The 13449-nt window shown below is 49.4% G+C and overlaps 7 protein-coding genes across 7 annotated transcripts; 2 read left to right on the top strand and 5 right to left on the bottom strand.

The window, feature by feature from the left end:
• Positions 1–287: 287 nt before the first annotated feature.
• Positions 288–1610, bottom strand: M437DRAFT_82668 (uncharacterized protein; the record flags this gene model as incomplete). The annotated part of the gene is made up of 1 exon (XM_041027793.1): positions 288–1610. The coding sequence occupies one exon, from the start codon at positions 1608–1610 to the stop codon at positions 288–290; it is 1323 nt and encodes a 440-aa protein (XP_040881688.1).
• A 1825-nt stretch (positions 1611–3435) lies between these two features.
• Positions 3436–4224, top strand: M437DRAFT_43518 (uncharacterized protein; the record flags this gene model as incomplete). The annotated part of the gene is made up of 3 exons (XM_041020755.1): positions 3436–3618; positions 3685–3918; positions 3976–4224. 3 exons carry the CDS (start codon positions 3436–3438, stop codon positions 4222–4224), a joined length of 666 nt encoding a protein of 221 aa, XP_040881687.1.
• A 249-nt stretch (positions 4225–4473) lies between these two features.
• On the bottom strand, positions 4474–5910 carry M437DRAFT_73591 (acyl-CoA dehydrogenase; the record flags this gene model as incomplete). Its single annotated transcript, XM_041026057.1, has 3 exons — positions 4474–4616; positions 4669–4965; positions 5022–5910. The coding sequence occupies 3 exons, from the start codon at positions 5908–5910 to the stop codon at positions 4474–4476; spliced, it is 1329 nt and encodes a 442-aa protein (XP_040881686.1).
• A 207-nt stretch (positions 5911–6117) lies between these two features.
• On the bottom strand, positions 6118–7137 carry M437DRAFT_82665 (uncharacterized protein; the record flags this gene model as incomplete). The annotated part of the gene is made up of 1 exon (XM_041027792.1): positions 6118–7137. The coding sequence occupies one exon, from the start codon at positions 7135–7137 to the stop codon at positions 6118–6120; it is 1020 nt and encodes a 339-aa protein (XP_040881685.1).
• Positions 7138–7448: 311 nt separating this feature from the next.
• On the bottom strand, positions 7449–7970 carry M437DRAFT_82664 (uncharacterized protein; the record flags this gene model as incomplete). Its single annotated transcript, XM_041027791.1, has 1 exon — positions 7449–7970. One exon carries the CDS (start codon positions 7968–7970, stop codon positions 7449–7451), a length of 522 nt encoding a protein of 173 aa, XP_040881684.1.
• A 184-nt stretch (positions 7971–8154) lies between these two features.
• M437DRAFT_43444 (uncharacterized protein) lies at positions 8155–9045 on the bottom strand (the record flags this gene model as incomplete). Its single annotated transcript, XM_041020742.1, has 1 exon — positions 8155–9045. One exon carries the CDS (start codon positions 9043–9045, stop codon positions 8155–8157), a length of 891 nt encoding a protein of 296 aa, XP_040881683.1.
• A 1210-nt stretch (positions 9046–10255) lies between these two features.
• M437DRAFT_11556 (uncharacterized protein) lies at positions 10256–12464 on the top strand (the record flags this gene model as incomplete). The annotated part of the gene is made up of 2 exons (XM_041018618.1): positions 10256–10287; positions 10349–12464. Coding segments are annotated over 2 exons (2148 nt in total), but the record flags the coding sequence as incomplete, so codon positions are not given.
• Between the last annotated feature and the right edge of the window lie 985 nt (positions 12465–13449).

The raw sequence follows: 13449 nt of genomic DNA, 5'->3' as shown, positions 1-13449 counted from the left end.
CAGATTTTCTCTTCCGGAACGCCGCGCAAGATGATGACAACAACCCAAGAAAGACAAGACAAAAAGGAAAAACGAGATAGTGAGAAAGAGGACAACGAGTGGGTCAAAAAGGAGAACAGGTCGTAAAGTCTCAGCACTGCTGATTGGGTCGTGATAGGGTCTCGCTCCTGGAGTTAACGCCGTAGTGTACGATGGACATGCAAGCTTCAATCTTGCAAAACGTGGGTATGGACACGAATGTCAAAGTCGAAAGGTTGAAAGGTCGATGAAGATAAATGAGCCGTCAGTTAGAAGTCCACGCTCCAGCGGGCAGTCACGTCTCGGCGCACTCTTTCGGCAGCCCATTGGTTGAATGTACCAGCATCTTTGCTTTCGTACCAAGAATCAAAGCCTGCCTTGCCACTGCCCAGCAACATCATCTCTTCGTATTGGTCGGCTGTAGGCAGTTCTATGCGGGCCTCAAAGGAAGGAGCTTTACTTAATTTCTGAGCATTGAGCAATGAATTGGCCGGCACAAGCTCTTGCAGAACATTCAGGGAACTATCCTGACGCTTGAGGCCGTTCGATTGCGATTTACGATCCTCAGCAGAGGAATTGCGTTTGCGACTTCGACTTCTACTGCGAGAACGCTCAGAGGACCTGGCAGATGCGACAGGAGATAGTGGTTGCGGAGGTAGGAGATGATTGTTTGGTGAATTGTTGAGTCGTGTGTCTATTGAAGTAGGTCCCACAGGTACGAGAGTGCGAGAGGTTATCGGGTCTTCCTGGATGTTGATGGGCGGCGGCCTGCGTCGCCGTGGCGTCTTCAAGGAGTCTGTCGATGATGATGGGTTCAGGCTGTCTACCGAAGGTGATAGGCCGTTCCGTAGTTTTTCATCGACGATGCGTTGACTGACTTGTCGCGAAAGATTCTCATTTGTGGCACGCCTTGTGCTGGGTCTGCTAGCGCCGCTATCGCTCCTTGCAAGGGTAGTCCTTGACCCACCTCTGGTCGTGCGAGCAGGAGGCGGAGGTTGCAGCATCCACATAACATCGGCGCTGGTGTCCATGCGTGTGACGATTGGGGGATGTAGTTCGTTGATGGGAGGGTTTGAGGCGGAATAATAACTGGTCGCAGCTGATCGATTCGTGGTAGTGGTACGGGCAGTAAGTGGACGACTAATAGTGCTAGCACCATTGGTCGAGGGCCGACGGCTGTTCCTGTAGGGATAGTTGGATCCCCAGTAGTTGTCATCCTCTTCATCGTCTCGTTGCCAATTGCGCAGATTCCATGTGCTGTCGTTGCTCTCGTTCTGGGTCAGACCAAGATTGACACTGCTTGCGACGTTGCTAGCGTTCTCGTCGCTCGTCCGTACACGACCCTTCTTTTGACCTCGACGCTTTGCAGGCGCCGGTGTGGGACCAAGATCAATCTCGGTCTGCCAGTGGACATTCGTCGCAAAGGGGCTGGGATGGCGATAGAGGCCAGGCTGTTCCATCTCGAGAGCATGTTTGGCGACGCGATCACGGTCGGCTTCCTTTCTTCTCTTCTTGCGATATGAGTAGCCAGTACAAGGGGCACATGATAGGTAGTAGAATATGGCGGATTGGATGCCACGATGGAGAGCCATGCTTCGTTGAATGCAAGCGTGGATCTACGAAAAAAGAGTCGTTGTCAAGAAATGCATTGTTCTCCAGCAGCCAGTGCCGTGAGTCGGGGTTGGTGGTCGGGTAGAATGGGCGGTATGGATGGTCAAGGCTGTTAGGGGTGGAATGGCGTGGTCTACGGATGACGTCTGCTAGTGTTGAAAATACTCTGCTCTGCCCTGCCGTGCCGGAACAGTGTCGAGTAGAGACGATCAAGGCAATTCAGAGCCTTCGCGGTTTGACGAGAGTGAGAGGAGGAGCGACCTCTCGTATCGAAGGGCGACGTCGAGCGAGGACGCGCTCTATTCTGGGAATGAGGCCAAGCTAGCCAAGTCGATATGCTCCAGACTCGTTTCCACGCCCCGATGTGGCTCTCGCGGCTACAAACGTTGGCGGAATGCGGAGGTCAACTGCGCGAAATTCGATTCGTGGCTGAACACAAAATAGCCGCAAAGATGGCAAGGAGGTCTTACAAAAGAAAGATGATGGCGCTACGATAAGGGGTGTTGTAGGAAAGCGTGGCAGCAAGGAGAATCCAACATGCAACATGCAACACAGCCTTGTCTCGAGACAAGCATCGAGCAAACAACCAACAAAAGACGTAAATGGCAGTTGCGGATGCTCATCCAACTTTCGTCCGAACCATCGTGCCCCGCCTACAAGTATGATCCTTGTCGGCCCGCGCGTGGCCCGTATCCTCGATGCTCGCTCCGTGAATGCCGTTCAAAAGGAATTGCTTGGATCTCTCCTGCCTGCAGATAGAGTACTTCTACCGTCATTCCGTCCACCGTCATTTCCTTCGATATGACATAGATACTATACAGACAAACCTACTCTTGCAACAGTCTTGCATCTCATGCACATTACTCTCGCATATCGCGCGACGCGTTCAGCTCCCCTCGGGGCGGGCAGCGTTTTCTGTCGCCAGCCAGCCCCTCTCACCCTTGGCGGGCTCCACAATGCAGGAGTTTTGTCTCGGCCTTTGGTTGACCCGTCAGAGCATCTTGTTTGTCCGGGCGATGGATCTGGAAATTTGTCGTTTCAGCCCGTCAGAGTTCATGCTGACAAGCTGAGCAACTGATCCAGGGCAAATTTGATCGACAACATCATGCACGTCACCAGGAGCCTGTCAGGTTTCAGACTCGTGTTTGATCCTCCTATCTCCCTGACTGGTATGAGTCGAGCAACGGCAGAGTATATAGCGGTCAAGCACTGCTGCAGGAGACCAGCTCACAGACTTGTTGGAGGAGCTCTGCAGCGACTTGTGCTTGCGCCTCTCGATGGTTGAGATCGCATACGACGCTATTGAAACCCAGAGAATTCGCTCCTGCGCATGTTATCCACAGCGAGCCGTCTTTTCGCACATCGCAATGTGGGGTTTTGGAATAGAAACGGGATCCTCACAACATCGTGTCTAGGGATGTCGATGAAGACCACAAGCATCTTGGCATGACTAGGATCTGTGACTTGGATATTCCAGAGACACAAAATAGCGAGGGTCGACGTTTAGATTAGGCCGTGTTCATATATACAATGCTGCGATGTAAAACTGAAGTGTTCGAAGTATTGATCGACCTTTGAGATGTCTGTTGGGCGTCATCAAACAATCATCAGACTCTCACGTTGTGAAATTGGCAGCTGCAGCGTTTGTCGACCAGAAGACGTCTCGCGAAACCAATCAATTAAGCATCTAGGCAACAGAGACAATCGCGTGTGAAGCTCAAACGCGCCGTAAGTGACATCGCCACGACGATCTGCAATAATTCATCCCATCTTCGAACTTCCACAACGAAGAATTTCACAACCAAAATGAAGCATTCGCAATACGAAACGGACTACCAAAACGCCAAAACCGCCATCGATGCTGGGAACATGACTGACGGTCTTGCTGCCTGCGAAAGTCTACTCACAGATCCTGACCTACCTCGCTACTATCGCATCAAGACGCTTATTCTTCTAGCTTCAGCAACCAAAGAATGGCGCCAGAAAGAGGTACTCACACTACCAAAGTCTTGTAAAAAAAAAAAAAAAAACAGCCTTCTGATAATTAAGTGCCAGAGCTTGCGTCTACGTGCCGAACACACCTGGACCGAATCTCGAAGACTGCATCCTGAAGGCCAAAACACCACCACAGATACCGTACTAGCAGAATTGCGAGAATCACTAGATGAACTCAAAACAGAACAACAGAAGACCATGCCGCCAGACTATGAAGATGAATTATCTGCTGTTCTGGCTGAGACGGAAATCGAAGATCTGGCTGATATTGCTGATGGAGAGATTGAGACGCTGGTATGTGATCCGCATTGATAAGTCTTTGAGAACAGATGGAATAACCTGTGTTTGTAGGCTGATGAGGAATATGCTCGTGACCAACGCGCTAGTGATGAGCCGCTAATCAGTCACACGGCATCTGCTGTTGTCGATGTGGACACAGCTGAACAAGAGATACCTTCCTCGTCGCCGAATTCTTCGTTTGCGCCTGCGTCTTCACTGAAGGCATCACAGGAGATCTTGGCTCATCATGTACGCGATGGTCAGACCGCTGGCTCGAGGATGGTGCATCGTATTCGTGGTGTTGGAAGACGTGCTTCTTGAGCTCTCCGAGAGGCCATTAGTGAGCTGTTTAAACACTAAGGACTATCTCTATGGCCACTCGCCGCGTGAACATCAAGGGAGTTCAGAAGAAAAGTGTTGTCATGTTGAACACGAACGAACGAAGACGAGATACCCCAAATTCAGTTGTACCAATAGTTTTCATGTTTGAGGTTCGATTCAAGAGTATTGGATTTTGTTCACAACAACCTGTAGAATTACATATATCCAAACCCTGAGCTTGCACTTTTTCTACAACTTCGAGGATCCACGAGGTCTCTCGAGCATTTTCGTCTTGTTCTGGTAGTTTTTGACCAACTGTCTGATAGACAAGTCGAACAAGACATCTTCGCTTCCACCAGGAATCCGGTTGCCAGGAACTTCTCTCCACATTTCTGTTCACTGTTAGCCTCTGTAGCCCCAAAGTCGTCTAGATCAGTGACTTACTCTCAGCAATCTCGCCCTGGCCAGATCTGGTGAAGCCATTGCCGCCAAAGAGCAACACAGCACATTGAGCACACTCCATCAATACAACACCAGCTTGAGCTTTGGCAGCAGCTGTGAGACCACCGAGTTCGACATCGGCTTCTTTCTTGGGTAGTTTGATCATGGAGTAGACGAAACTTTCTGTCCATGCCCATTGTGCTTCGAGAGCTGCGCCGCATTTTGCGAGCCGGTGACGAACGACGGGTTGGTCCATGAGAGATTTGCCAAAGGCTTCTCTCTTGAGACAGTATTCGAATGCTAGTGGTGGATAGTAAGTCTTACTGTTCTTGTTCGTGGTGAGAAAGAGAACGTACCTGCGCTTAGAGCAACTCTTGCTTGTCTTGCACACCCAATAGCGATGGTCAAGCGTTCGTGGTTGAAGTTGGTCATGATGTACTTCATGCCCATACCTTCCTCTCCAATCAGATTCTCTGCTGGCACGACTACATCATCCAACTCGATGTATGTGGTGCCAGCACTGATCTGACCACTAACCTTGAGTCGTCTCATCTCAACGCCCTTGTGCCCCTTCAAGGGCACGACCATCAAAGACAGACCGCCTGGCCCAGATCCACCAGTCCTGACAGCCATGCAAGACAACTCGCTCCAGATACCATTCGTGATCCACTTCTTGGTTCCATTAATCGTATACGTCTTACCATCCTTGCTCTTAACAGCCGTGGTCTCGATGTTGGCAACATCACTTCCCGCACCAGGCTCCGTGATGGCTATACAAGCTCTTTTCTTTCCCGATAACAGATCAGGCAAGAATCTATCCTGCAACTGCTTGCTTCCAAACTTATACAACGGCGGCACACCAAACGCCATACCCGTCGTCAAACTACCACTAGGACCAGCCAACCCCGACCTCAACATCTCGTCCGTGTAAATCGCATTGTGGAAGTAATCAAACTCTTCTACTGGCAAACCCAAGATATCGTGAATACCCAAGCTCTTTAATCTTTCTACGGGAAGAGGCGCGGGAAGGCTGGGCAGTAGCATGTTGGCTGCACAGAAGTCATGCCAGACGTGTTCGGGGACGGTTTCGGCGGTTTCCCATTCCATGGCGTGAGAGGTTAGGTGTTTTGTTATGAAGGCGCGGCATTTCTTCTGCCATTCGAGGTGAGAGGCCGTGTAGTATGGTGACGGCAGGCCGGAGAGGTAGGGTGGTTCTGAGAACGGAATGGGTGTTGTTTGAGCCATGACTTGTATTGGTTGGATGTGAGGATAGGTGGAAGGGGTTGAATGACGGTCGAAGGGAGTCTACTCCTTGCAAAGAGCACCTGTTGTTGGCATGTGACAATGAGAAGATAATCTGGGGTCGCTTGCGGGGTGCCGAGGTTGTCTACAAGTGACCCTGCCATCAAGGTACTCATGCTCCATCAGACTTCCTCACATTAATACCATCCGTTAGGGTTCGTCTGTTCGAACTTGATTGTGCTGCTTTCTGAAATCGTAGCTGTCACTCAATTTATGGCAGTCAATCAATAACCTTACAATACCACGAAACTCTTGATCTATGGTAGCATGGTAATCGTCACCCGCGAATGACGGATCATCATTTCTGGACTTGAGTTCGTCTCTGGCGAGCCGTAGCTCGGTATAAACCTCTTGGATATGTAGCCCGACGAGCTGACGTCGATGTTCAATGGCTGCTGCGGTTGACAAGTGTGTTATCTCTTGCTGCTCTCTAGATAAGTTGGCTTTGTTGTGAGGTTCTTGCGCTAGAAACGGTCTGGGAAGACTCTCACAGGCCTTTTGCAGGCATTCTATCTTCGTTTCTTCAGTGTCGAGGTGCGGTGGCACCAGCATGCTGGCAATTCTGCAGGTCTGCAACCTTTGGTACAACGTCTCGATATAGCGGTTGTCGAAGTCGACCAGACAGCCAGAGGCGTATACTTCGGTTGTGAGGTCCTCTTTCTCCGCAATCGTTTCCAATTTGGTAGCTCGGAGCTGCTGTTCTAGATCCTTGCAGCCCTGACAGTCTTTGACGGATTCTGAGTAGCATTTCTCCAATAGGACCTTGATACGAGAATTCCTGTCCTCGACCAGTTTCTCGGTTTCTTCAAGTTGTTCCTCTAGAGAAGTTATATCTTTGGTCTTTTGCCTGAGACTTTGCTTGAGGGTTCTGACTTCTTGTTCTAAGGATGCAATTACGGACTCGGTGTATCGTTTTCCTGCACGCACTTGATTGATTGTTTGGACCAGCTCTCGCTCTCGGTCTTTTACTGCGAGCAGCAGTTCATCGCGTTTGGTTTCATAGCCCGTACCTGTGGTCTTGGAAGTCGATGCCACTTTGTCACTCTGGTGGAGTTTCGGAGTGTCTTCAAAGACTTCTGTGTACGTGGGAGGAAGATCTGCGGGGTCATTCTGAAGAGAAGACAAAGTAGTCTGGTGTTGTTGTCTTGATTTGCTGTGATTATGGCCCATTGTGGTTGATGTCGGGATATTTCGAGTTTGAGTTGTGGACGAGCTCTCAGAAGTAGCAGGCAACAAATGAAAGTTGAAAGGTGCGATACTAGAAAGACGAACGCTCTTCTAGCATCATTGCTTGGCCACAACTCACCTTGCGGACTTTGCGTTTGTTTTTCACGTGGCCGCTTCTGATGATTCTCAGCTTTTGACTGGTATACACATAAAACAAAACAAATACCGAATCGTAAAAGCAATACGAGACAAAGGGAGACGAAAAGCTTCAGTTTGGTTTATGGACTGGATGACGCAAAAGACTCAGATTCCCCCTAATAGCTCCCACGAGTACTTGCAATAGTATCATGCCCATATCGCGTCAGGATTATCTCCTTGCGTTTGTCTGAGTCATAATCAAACTCAATAGAAACAAGGAGTTCAAGATCCTCTTTGCTTTCCCTGGATTCCATGTCAACCTCAATAGCCGTGATGTTTTCTGTTCCTTGAATGAAATGCGCATCTTCAAGCGCGTCATACAGGGTTTTGACATCTCTATTTTCTAGACCAGTGATAAGACGGCGTGCGATTTCGAGATCGTCGGTAGCGAGTTTCATCTTGCGCATTGTTGAACCGAAGAGAAGGTGTGCGTCTGGGTGATGTTCAAAGATGCCTTCTTGGTACGTAATTTGTTTGACGGAAGGCTTTTCGTTTTGTTTGATCGAGGTCTTGTCGTATTTTTCGACAGGAGCCTTCTCAGAATGTTCAATATCTTTGTATGATGGTGGGCGTCCGGAAGAGCAAAACTGGCATTTCGTTCGATTCTTTCGCGCTACTTTGCTTAGGCGATGACCCATTGTGTGTGATGAACGAAGCGATGGAGGAAAGATTGGAGGACGCGTTCAACATCAGGACAGCAGGAATGCGCGAATGATATCGAGTTTCTTCTGTTTACATGCCAAGGACTTCTACTTGCTCAGTATGAGTTAGTTGTCCACGAATGGCAGAACCTTAAACATGTCGTACGTTACCATCGGCAGGTCACAGGAGCATGCTTTCAGCCAGGTCCAGTTCCTCAAGCATCTTCTTTTGTAGGACTTCTTCGGCCAGCTTCTTGATCCAGGGTGGAAGCTGCTTCTCTAACATTTTCTCGAGCTCTTCAACCTCCTTGCTGCCGAGCTTCTCACGGAACGCCAGGATTCTGGCTTCGACTTGTGCACGGTGGGTTCTTCCGTGGTCGATGGATGCTGGTGGAGGATTGACTTCAAGCTTAGTGGTAGCCTCCTCTTCAGAGCCCGTCAGGTCGATTATAAGTGAGGCTGTAGGACCAATAGGAGCGATGGTCGGTTCAAGCTGGGGTTCGACCTCTTCACTAGGACTAGTTAGGCTGATTGTAGTCGAATTCGTTGATGCAGAGCTTTGAATAGCCGGTTGTGAGCTCTCAATGGAGGGCGGCGGGACAGCGGCTTGAAGGATTCTGACGCAGGAGCGAAGATAGGCATACTGTAAAAGGCGATGTGCGTTGTTGTCCCAACCAACAATGTCGAGTATGTTGGGGTGCCATTCGTCGCAGATGCTTCCACCTGGATAGTACCGAGAGCCCGACGAACCATCAGGAAGATGATACAAGAAACCTTTAACGCCAGTGGAAAGCTTGAACCAAACTTCCTGCTTCGGTTTATGGGTTTTTAGGACCCATCCGATCAACAGAGCGTCTTGCTCGAATCGAACGTCTGATCTTGAGAGGAAGAATAGTAAGCCCGGTTCGAATCGACGGCCAATGGGATTGTGAGTGTTGATGGGACTGATGACACGTTCGATTGCTGTGATATCGTCTGCGGTTGGGCTAAGACCGTACTTCTCGCACAATCGGTCATACTGTGCTTGAGCGTGGGAATTGACGCGATATTGCGGACTTTGCTGGAGCGCCATCTGCAGTAACGTCAATTGTGGACAAGTGGTCGAAGAAAGTTCGCTTACTTTGGCAAGGTGAGGCGTGGATTGAGAGCGTGTAAGGCAGTCTTGATGTGGATTTGGTGTGTTGTCTCGGTGATTGGGAACGACGCGTTCGAAGGCGGATGAACGTGAACAACAAAACCAACACGACAACCGACATGAGTCGAAAAGCGGACCACAAGTTCCTTTATCAAGAGAAGTATAAGCTGCCAGTGTATTGCTTACACCCTAACATGTCCCTTTGCACCAGAATGGACGGATTTTGATACTTCCAGCGTGGTTCGATGTCGAGAAGAGCTAGAAATTTCAAGATGCCACTGCAACCTTGGGCTGCTCATTCAAATGAGGATGGCCGATCTTGAGGCGACATACTTTAAGGATCTTAACGAAGGGTGCTTCCTAGCAGTGCTGATTCTTGTTCTTCCCCTCATACCCTACGATTTACTTCCGAAAGACCCCAATCTATGGAAGACATATTGAGGCTTTTTTCCCTCGAAAATGGAAAGCTAGAGGACAGAAATCAGGAAAAAGAGAGGTAGGAATCAGGACTAAAGAGAGATTGGAACCAGGACTAAAGAGAAATTGGAATACAATGAGCCAAGTAAGTGATCAAGACGAACTGACTCCATACGTGGAGGACATCCTTACACATGGAATGTCCCTAAAACTTCGAGACACGGGAATCCCGCAGCTAAATTCATGAGCAATACTGACAGAAAGGCACCATGCCACGCAGACATTGATAAATACAGCGATTCGGAGATTGGAACCCGTCAGTCACCCATAAATGTCTCATGGCTTACAGAAAACATGGAAGCCAGTGAGATACTGTTCTGAGCCGGTGCTGCGACCGGGAATTGATGAGAGACTCAAGATGTTCAAGCCTGAGGTCGGAATACGAGATCAACCAGGTGGTACGTGCACTACAAGCCAAGCCTTCCACATCACTTTCGGCGCGTCCAATCAAAACTTCGTCCCTCGCTACTGAACCCCTAGCTGCATATCTCAACCATCTTATTAAATCATGTCGTTGTCTATTCAAACAGCTTTGTGAAGAGCTTCAGAAGGATAACTTGAATGCACAAAGATGCCACTGGGTTGACGGTCTACCACAAATTGCCGGACGGTACAGAAACGGCTTGTCTCGAAACTCTCCCGACCAGCTAGACCCTGAAACTCATCAACAATGCTATGGTATCTGCTTTTCCCAATTAGAGGGTAAGTCTTACAGTAAGAAGTGTTCAGAATCAGTCTGTGTTAATGGAACTTGCCTCTTAAGGACAAGTGATCCCCCTCGTCTAAGGTCAGATCATCCTATCAGGAGGGCTTTCTATCGTCATGGACTCATTACGGCTCGGTACTGGCTTCTTTGTATGCTTGTGTCAGTTTCAGTAGGTGTCTCGTTGATATACCCTACGGTCTTCCAATCAGATTTTCCTGCTGCTGGTCTGAGCGGGCTGCCGCATCATGTCTGGGCTTCGACGAGAGCATTTCCTGGAGATGCCGACAAGCCTCATGATCTTGAGATGCGTCAAATTTGGATACATGGAAGCTATATGAAAGCACTCGAGAAAGATCTGCTTCGGGATGTCTTCGTATTGCAGAATGCCATTCTTGGTGAGACCTCTGAGGCTCATGTTCCTGACGCACTTGGAAACACACATCCGGGCTGGGGTTACCATTCACCATTGACATATTGGAACAATTCTCTCGCTCGTCTGGAGGCGGATCCAGATATCTTGCAAACAGTCAACGAAGACTCGTGTCAACCTTCTTTCCTGAATTTTACCCTTCGTCCGTTGTCGGTGTTCGCAGGCAAAGCCTTTTCTGGTTCACAACTCGAGGCAGCGGATGCACTAGTCATCTCTCTCTTCAATCGCAATGACGACCCGAAAGGAGAAATCTGGCAGAGAAATATCAAGATCGTCGCTAGCCAAGCATCTGGTCTGCCTATCCAATACGAACGAACTGGCACTCCTGATCACAGCCAATTGTTCGAGTACCGCATCCAGCCACTCAGCTTCCGTCAGAATTCGCTCCTGGCTATAGCATACGGCATCATTTTCATCTATGTCGGCTTGAGCTTACGAAGATTGAAAGCCTTCCACAGCCGTTTTGGTCTGGTGGTTACCGCCATCACACAAATGACAACCTCGATTCTTGCGAGTTTTACCATCTGCGGATTACTTCAGATCAACCTTGCTCAGATTCCTCAGGAAGCCTACCCATTCGTTGTACTTGTCATTGGACTCGAAAACATCTTCAGATTGATCAATGCCGTTGTGGCATACCCACCAGAAATGATGAATACACAGCGTATTGCTAATGGAATGGCTGACATTGGGCACTCTTCGCTGGCTTCAGCAGCACAGAATCTGCTTATCCTATGGTTGCTTTCCCTTGTCGTATCCCCAGGTGTAGCAGCATTCTGCGCTTTTGCTGCTGTAGCACTTCTTTTCGACTACTTCTTCCTGCTCACATTCTTCCTTGCTGTCCTCAGTGTCGATATCCGAAGATTGGAGCTTCAAGATTCCATCACCAGAAGCAGTACTCAACCGAAGCAAAAAGCAAGACCCAAACACTATCGCGCTCATAGTTATCATCATGCTCACCGAGCCGAGAAGCATACATGGATTGATGCTCTAATTCATGGCCGGGTACCTTTTTCGACGCGGATGGCAGGATCTGCGGTGACCGTCAGCTTTGTCATGGCATTGAACTGGCATCTTACGGCTCATGGCCCACGCAGATCAGCGTCTGGTGTATTTCCCGGTCTCTTCGAGAAGCAAGCTTTGCCGATCACTGCGTTTGATGGGACGTTACCGCCGCCTGCAAATCAAAGTCGGCACCCTGCAACTTGGCTCCGCACACAAGACTATGAAAACGCCGTGCACTTTATGAAAGTAGTCAGGCCTGGAGGTTATGGTTTTGTTGCCAAAATATATGACCCGCTGATCATCACTCTTGGGGGTGCTGATAGAAGTGGTATCCTTCTACGCAAGGAGACATGGCTGCATTCACTTCGTGGAGTTGCGATACAACACTTCTATCCTACCGCCATCGCAGTCGTTTTTGTCGTTGCTTTTGTCACTGTCCTCATGAACTTTCTCTTGTGGGACGACAGAGCTGAAGATGCAGAGTATGAGAATGGAGGAGATAATCTTCCCTTGACGGTACATGCGATTGAGACTGGCCACATGCTAGACGTTGTTAAGATCACTGGAAGTCGACAAGGTCATATGCTGTCCGTGGGACTGGATCGTACGATCTCGATCCTCTTGTTCAAGCCAGTCAGCAACTCTTACACGACGATACATCCACCTCCAGCCCAGTGCAGGGAGATCAAATGGCCCATACATGCATGTAGCATCAGCGACAAAGGCGATTGGATGGCAGTTCTAGGCGACGATGGTCGAGTCTTGCTTGGGAGCTTGTCGAGGGGCGAGTTCACGCATGACTTTGAGATCGACAGCGAAGAAAAGCTGCCACTTTTGTTCGAGTTTGTGCCTTCCCCGTCAACACCTAACGGTCAAGGTGTCTCCTTTGCTGTCGTTTCTGCCGACGGACGCTTGACGGAATATCACACTCACAATAACTCGATACAGACATTCCGCGTTTCGGAAGGAGAGCTACTGGCTGCTTCTCTCAGTTTGGCACAACGCCATCTTCCCAAGATCATACTGTTGCATCCGGATGGACATATCTCGGCGTTACAGAAAGCATCAGGCATCTGGAGCTTCAAGGAGATGCCATTGGGTTATCCTCGCCCATTATCCGATAGAGCAGCCAGTGCAAGTGCATGCCTCCACACCATCGACGAGGTGGAGGCATCGTTGATCTGCACAACCAACACCATTACGTTACTACACACGCCCAGTGTACGACAATCTGGCTCATTCAACATTCCGAATGTCAAGTCTAACAGTGTGCGCGTGTTACATACAGGCAGAAATCAGTGCCTCAGCTGCGGCGGCATGACAGCCGAAAGCCTCTCCCTCGTCTTTACCGACATCGAGACAAGAGAGTGCGTAGTCCGTACTTATGCAGCTCAAGGCGAGCCGTTCAAACCCCTTGGTCTCTTCACAGAAGACCTCGTCTGCAACTGCGCAGCCAAATTCCACTGGGAGAAGAACGAACACAAATTGTCTGATGCAGGGTCTTGGGAGTCTACAACAGAAGCTGTAGTGGGATTGCGTCGAAAGCCACAAAGCCCACCTTCATCACCTGTCATTTTGCCGAAGGATAGTGGCAGTCTTTTGCGCAGAAGGCGCAGGGGTACTGGGGCTAGCTCGTCATCAGGGGATGAGAATGAGCAGTGGGAAGCTTATCTGTTCTCGGCGTCTGGTGAGCTACATACGCTGCCCATCGACATGTCTGGAG

Source organism: Aureobasidium melanogenum (assembly GCF_000721775.1).
Source record: "Aureobasidium melanogenum CBS 110374 unplaced genomic scaffold scaffold_5, whole genome shotgun sequence".
Classification (NCBI taxonomy): domain Eukaryota; kingdom Fungi; phylum Ascomycota; class Dothideomycetes; order Dothideales; family Saccotheciaceae; genus Aureobasidium; species Aureobasidium melanogenum.
The sequence above is the reverse complement of the archived record's forward strand: the minus strand, read 5'-3'. Positions and strand labels throughout refer to the sequence as shown.